The sequence below is a fragment of the Rutidosis leptorrhynchoides genome, chromosome 1 (genome assembly GCF_046630445.1).
Source record: "Rutidosis leptorrhynchoides isolate AG116_Rl617_1_P2 chromosome 1, CSIRO_AGI_Rlap_v1, whole genome shotgun sequence".
Classification (NCBI taxonomy): Eukaryota; Viridiplantae; Streptophyta; class Magnoliopsida; order Asterales; family Asteraceae; genus Rutidosis; species Rutidosis leptorrhynchoides.
Window position 1 is genome coordinate 288,708,619 of NC_092333.1, and position 7,133 is coordinate 288,715,751.

General features: G+C 30.3%; 1 protein-coding gene across 1 annotated transcript in view; it reads left to right on the forward strand.

Moving 5' to 3' along the window:
• The window catches only part of LOC139898376 (uncharacterized), an 85,282-nt gene extending 78,398 nt beyond the window's left edge, over positions 1–6,884 (forward strand). Inside the window, exon 2 of the mRNA XM_071881110.1 lies at positions 6,708–6,884. Within this exon, the coding sequence (XP_071737211.1) occupies positions 6,708–6,884 (177 nt within the window). The remainder of the gene's footprint in view (positions 1–6,707) is intronic.
• Positions 6,885–7,133: the final 249 nt, after the last annotated feature.

Sequence of the window (7,133 nt, forward strand, 5' to 3'; positions counted from 1 at the left end):
TTGGTAATTTTCCCAGTATTTTGCTTCCTTGGCGGAAACACCATTGACCATTTTTAACTTTGGTCCATTGGTTGAGGATTTTCTTTTATTTAATCATTTTACTGTAGGTATTAATATTTCTTCCTCTGGAACCTCTTCCTCTTCCGGTTCCTCTTCTTCCGGTTCCTCCTCTTCCGGTTCCTCTTTGGGAATTTGTGAATCTTCCCAAAATATATTCGACTCTTCATTATTATTATGTGAGTCGATGGGATTTGTACTAGAGGTAGACATCTATCACACAATATCAAACACGTTAAGAGATTAATATATCACATAATATTTACATGTTAATAATACGTAGTTTCCAACAAAAAGTGGTAAGCAATCGTTTTTAAAGAAAACACGGTCGAAATCCAGACTCACTAATGCATCCTAACAAACTCAGTATGACACACTAATGCAATTTCTGGTTCTCTAAGACCAACGCTCGGATACCAACTGAAATGTCCCGTTCATATTGATTATAAACGTTCCATATTAATTGATTTCGTTGCGAGGTTTTGACCTCTATATGAGACGTTTTTCAAAGACTGTATTCGATTTTAAAAAAACCATAACCTTTAAAATATTACAACGATTATCAAATAATGATAATCTAAAGTATAGCATTTTCATATGACCATTACATAATGGTTTACAATAATATTACACAACAATATATGTCTTCGAATGCAGTTTTTAAACAATATTATACAAGCATGCTGACTCCAACTCCTGTCCATCAATTAGCATGCAACAGCGGAAGCTCTTAATAATCACCCGAGAATAAACATGCTTTAAATGTAAATAAAAAATGTTGGTGAGTTATAGGTTTAGCCTATATATTTATCAAATCATAATAATAGACCACAAGATTTTCATTTCCATTTCTCAATAACATGCAATCTGCATAAAAATCATTCATATGATGAACACCTGGTAACCGATATTAACAAGATGCATATAGAATATCCCCATCATTCCGGGACTTACATCGGATATGATAAATCGAAGTACTAAAGCATCCGTAACTCGGATGAGGGTTGTTGGGCCAAATAGAACAATCTTTAGGATTCACGTCAATTGGTGGCAATTATCATAAACACCAATTCTTAGGTTACCAAGCTAAAAGGGGCATATTCGGTTTGATAATTCAACATAGAATGTAACTTCGATCACTTATGTCTATTTTGTAAAACATTTATAAAACTGTATGTATTCTCATCCCAAAAATAATAGATTTTAAAAGTGGGACTATAACTCACTTTCACAGATTTTTACTTTGCCGGAATAAGACTTGGTCACTGGTCGATTCACGAACCTATAACAAATATGCACATGTATATCAAAGTATGATCGAAATATATTCACAAAATTTTTCATTACGTTTTAATGATTTAAGTTTGTTAAGTTAACAGTCCAACGTTAGTAATCTACAACTAGCTATCCACAGTTTGATGTATAGAAATAAATTAATATATATTATCTCGAATCAATCTACGAACCATTGTATACATGTCTCAGGCTAGATCACAACTCAAAGTATATATATTATTTTAGAATCAACCTCAACCTTGTATAGCTAACACGAGCATTACTACATATAGAGTGTCTATGGTTGTTCTAAATAATATATATAGATGGGTCGATATGATATGTCAAAACATTGTATACGTGTCTATGGTCTATCAAGGTTACATAATATATGTTAGAATACATGTATAATACAATATAAGTTAGTTAGGATATGGTTAGTATAGATTTTTGTAAATTCATCCCGTAGTCAAATTAACCATTTTTAACCAATTTTGTTTTACCCATAAGTTCTTCGTTTTAAATCCGTTTTGAGTGAATCAAATTGCTATGGTTTCACATTGAACTGAAATTTATGAAACTAAACAAAAAAAGTATAAGTTTATAGTCGGAAATACAGGTTACAAGTCAATTATGTAAGAGGTAGTCATTTCAGTCGAAAGAACGACGTCTTGATGACCATTTTGAAAAACATACTTCCACTTTGAGCTTAACCATGATTTTTGGATATAGTTTTATGTTCATAAGAAAAATCATTTTCCCAGAAGAACAACTTTTAAATCAAATTTTATCATAGCTTTTAATTATCTAACCCAAAACAGCCCCCGGTTTCACTACGACGGCGTATGTCCGGTTTTACGGTGTTCTTCGTGTTTCCAGGTTTTAAATCATTAAGTTAGCATATCATATCGATATAGAACATGTGTTTAGTTGATTTTAAAAGTCAAGTTAGAAGGATTAACTTTGTTTGCGGACAAGTTTAGAATTAACTAAACTATGTTATAGTGATTACGAGTTTAAATCTTTGAATAAGATAGTTATATATATGAATCGAATGATGTTATGAACATCATTACTAACTCAAGTTTAGTAGGTAAACCTACTAGAAGTGACAAGAAATGATCTAGCTTTAAAGGATCCTTGGATGGCTTGAAAGTTCTTGAAGTAAAATCATGACACGAAAACAAGTTCAAGTAAGATTTTTACTCGGATTAAGATAGTTTATAGTTATAGAAATTGAATCAAAGTTTGAATATGAGTATTACCTTGAATAAGAAAGATAACCTACTATAAATAACAAAGGTTTCTTAATCTTGGATGATTACTTAGATTGGATTAGAAAGCTTGGAAGTAGACTTGCAAAGTTGAAAGTGTTCTTGAAGTTTTCTTGAGTAGTTGTTTTGTATGTTGATCTAGGTTACCTAGATTGAGCTAGATTGAGCTAAATTATGAAGGAAATGATGAAGAACACTTAGAACACTAAGATAGTAATTGAGAGAGAGTAATTTGATGCATAAAAATGGAAATCAATGTGTGTTTGTGAAGTGTAAGTTCACGTGAACTTTGAGTTGAATATATGGTCACATTAGTTTGATTTTTAGAGTAATCATTCATGCTAGTTGCCAAATGATGGTTCCCACATGTGTTGGTGACTCACAAGGGCTACTAAGAGCTGATCATTGGAGTGTATATACCAATAGTAAATACATCTAGAAGCTGTGTATTGTATGAGTACGAATACGGGTGCATACGAGTAGAATTGTTGATGAAAATGAATGAGGATGTAATTGTAAGCATTTTTGTTAAGTAGAAGTACTTTGATATGTGTCATGAAGTCTTTCAAAAGTGTATTAATACATCTTAATACACTACATGTATTTACATTTTAACTGAGTCGTTAAGTCACCGTTAGTCGTTACATGTAAGTGTTGTTTTGAAACCTTTAAGTTAACGATCTTATTAAATGTATTTAATACATTATTACTATACTTAAATGAGATGTTAAATTGTTATGTTAACATGATAACATGGTGTATTAATATATCTTAATATCATATATATATATATATATATATATATATATATATATATATATATATATATATATATATATATATATATATATATATATATATATATATATATATATATATATATATATATATATATATATATATATATATATATATATATATGTTTAAAATACAATTACAACGATAATCGTTACATATGTATATTGCTTCAAAATCCTTAAGTTTGTAGTCTCATCGTACTTGTGTACTTCATTGTTAATACACTTAATGATATAATTAGTTATCATTTTATCATGTTAAAAATAGTGTGTTCATATCTTAATACAGTACATATGTATTTATTTTAATTAAAACGTTGTTATAACGATAATCGTTATATATATCATTTCGAGTTTCTTTACTTCAGTTGTTTCATTTTATGTATATAACTCATTGTTAATATACTTAGTGAGATACTTACTCATCACAATGTCATGTTATATATATATATATATATATATATATATATATATATATATATATATATATATATATATATATATATATATATATATATATATATTATCATGTCGTTTTTACAAGTTTTAACGTTCGTGAATTGCCGGTCAACTTGGGGGGTCAATTGTCCACATGAAACCTATTTCAATTAATCAAGTCTTAACAAGTTTGATTGATTAACATGTTGGAAACATTTAATCATGCAAATATCAATTTCATTTAATATATATAAACATGGAAAAGTTCGGGTCACTACAAATCTTCATCATCATAACAAGGTATGATCCAAAGAGGAAGTTTTGTTGAATCTTAAAAACCCTAAAGATTTGTCAAAGATTTGTTAGTGTTTAAAATGGAAACAAATACATACACATAATATATATACTTATACGCCATATATATATATATATATATACATATATACATATATATATATATATATATATATATATATATATATATATATATATATATATATATATATATATATATATATATATAATTATTTTTATTATATATATATACATACGAATATATAATATATATATATATATACTATATATACATATACATATATACATATTAAATACTTAAACCCTAATCATATAATAATAATAATAACTAAACCCTAATTATATAATAATCATTACCTAATCATTTAATCATTACTTTACTAAAACCCTAAACCTAATACTACTTAAATACTATACTACTAAACCCTAATCATTAATTAATTATTAAAGCATAATATTTAATACTACTCTAATTAATTAAAAACCCTAATACTACTACTTATACTACATACTACTACTTAACACTTATACACTTATACTACTGCTAACACTTATAATGTACTACTTATATTATAATATTTATATTATAAGGTTATGACATACGATTACAATAGTCATTCACGATAACGTGTGATTACTCAAACGTCAACGCTACTTAAGGCCTAGGGTGATCCTTGGTGCCATAATGGGATGCTTGTGGATCTCGAATGCCAAACTTAGATTTTGGCCAAGAGGTCCTGGGCCAACCGGTAACAATTGATTATTTAAGTGACTCGACGGTGGCATAGATGTTTGGATATGGTGCACAATATCAAACCCGACTATAGTGATCATACACTCACTTACACACTTAATAAGTGGTGGACTTATTAAGGATAACTCACTAGTGTTCAACACTAACGTACTAAAAATGGAAACTTACTAAAAGTGGAAACTTACTAAAAATGGGAACTTAGTAAAATGAACTACACTTAAACACTTGCATACTTAAACTTAAACTTGGGAAAACATTTAACTACTCTTAAATGTCATTAGGTTGACTTTCTGCTCACATTCATCCAACTCTTCTATTTCGAGGAATAACAACACTTCTCCTACTTACTAAGGTGAACGTCATAGCCCCACTCTTTATTGCTAGCAATTTATTTTAACTTATTGGGGTGAGACACATGCTACTTTTACTATTTACAATCTAGACATAAGTACCAACTGTTAAACTATGCTATACCTGGCTATGTCCTGCAAAGTCCCTACAGTGATATTTTTAATTGCTCGTTAAATGCATTCTTAATTATTGAGGGTAGGCCTATCGGGAGTAACGTCCCCGATATATTTGACTAAGTCTTTGTATTACTTAATAATGAAATTAAATCGACAAGAACAGAACAACTTGTCATTGGGGAAAACTTTAAACGTTTAGTCTAAATATCACGAACTGGCATAACTTTTTAATCTGCGAGATCAACTTTTTAAACAAAAATCTTATGGTTTAAAACAACGGTCAAACATATTTGTTAAACCTATGATTTCACTCAACCATTTTTGGTTGACACTTTAGCATGTTTTGTCTCAGGTGCTGATTGATCGAGTTTACTTACCTACTGCTTATGCGATGCTACTTGGACTTAGGATCAAGAACTATCGCATTTATTATTCTTGCATTTGAAACATTTACTTTATTGTAATTTCCATTCTTGTAACGAATTTCTATTTTCCGCTGCGTACTCAATAAAGGTTGTTTTTATCATATAGTATTGTTCTCGTATTACATAATATGTTGGTATTTTTGATATTAATGTCACATTCACCCAGGCCCTAACTAGGGGTGCGATAGATTAGTATCAAAGCATAACCTGGTTGTTATAGAGAACCAGAATTGCATCTTTATGTGTGCCTTACTTTCTAGCTAGGGTGTCTTAGTAATCTAGGAAACTATAACTTTTCCTGCCTTAGACTTAAAGCAAAGTTGTGAAGATTAAAACTTTAATAATCTTGGCTTAAAATTCTAATCAAAATCTCTTTCCTAATGTTAGGATGTCAAGCGTTAATCAACCAAACAAAATGACTCTCTTCAAACCATCTGAAGAAATGGCTCGCTTCAAACCTACCACCGAAGTAGGTATTGGATACTCTTCAACTGCAAGACCAGTCCGAAGTCCTCTTTATGGTCCTGCCTCACCACCCTTGAAGTACAGCACAAACTCTCTTCAAGATTCATCTAAGTCTCCCAGTTACCACCCGACTCCAAGATTGAAAAGCAAAGGGAAACGCCCTGCTATTTTTGAAAAAGAAGGCCCGTCTAAGAAATGAGTCCGATCTCCTTTCTGTGATAATGATGCTAAGTATGAGATAATGAACTTGCGAAAGACTACCGAAAAGAACTTGGAAGGTTTGCTTCGCCATGTGGCGAGAGTGACCGAGAAGTTAAGAAACTGGTGGAAGAGAATGCTAAGCTGAGAAAAGAGTTGATGATACTGAGATATGAGGAAGAACGCAACACCCGCTGGGGAAAACAGTCACTTGCTTATCTAAGGAGGATGTTGATTTTCAGATGAAGATGGAGAGAAATCGAGTTGATAAGCAGCTTACTCTAAAGGAGTGCAACAACAATACAGTCAACAACCGTGTTACTAACCTCTATGATAACCTCGAGTATCTCTATGAGAAACAAAAAGAGAAGAACGAGAAAATAAAGAAGTTTATGAAGGAGGCTGAGAAGAAGAAGTGAACCCGACATTGTTTTGTTTTTCCATTTTTTTATTTCTTAATTATTTAAAGGCTTTTGCCTAAGACTATTTCTATATTCAACTCGTATAGTAAAAAGGCTTATTTAATGCCTAGTTTCTAATAATATAAAGTGTTTTATCTATATCATGTTGATATTAATACTTTATCTTTATCATACTTATAATTGCTCAAACTTATAACTTGACAACTTATCAAACTTATGTTCACTTCTATGTAGTGACATCATGGT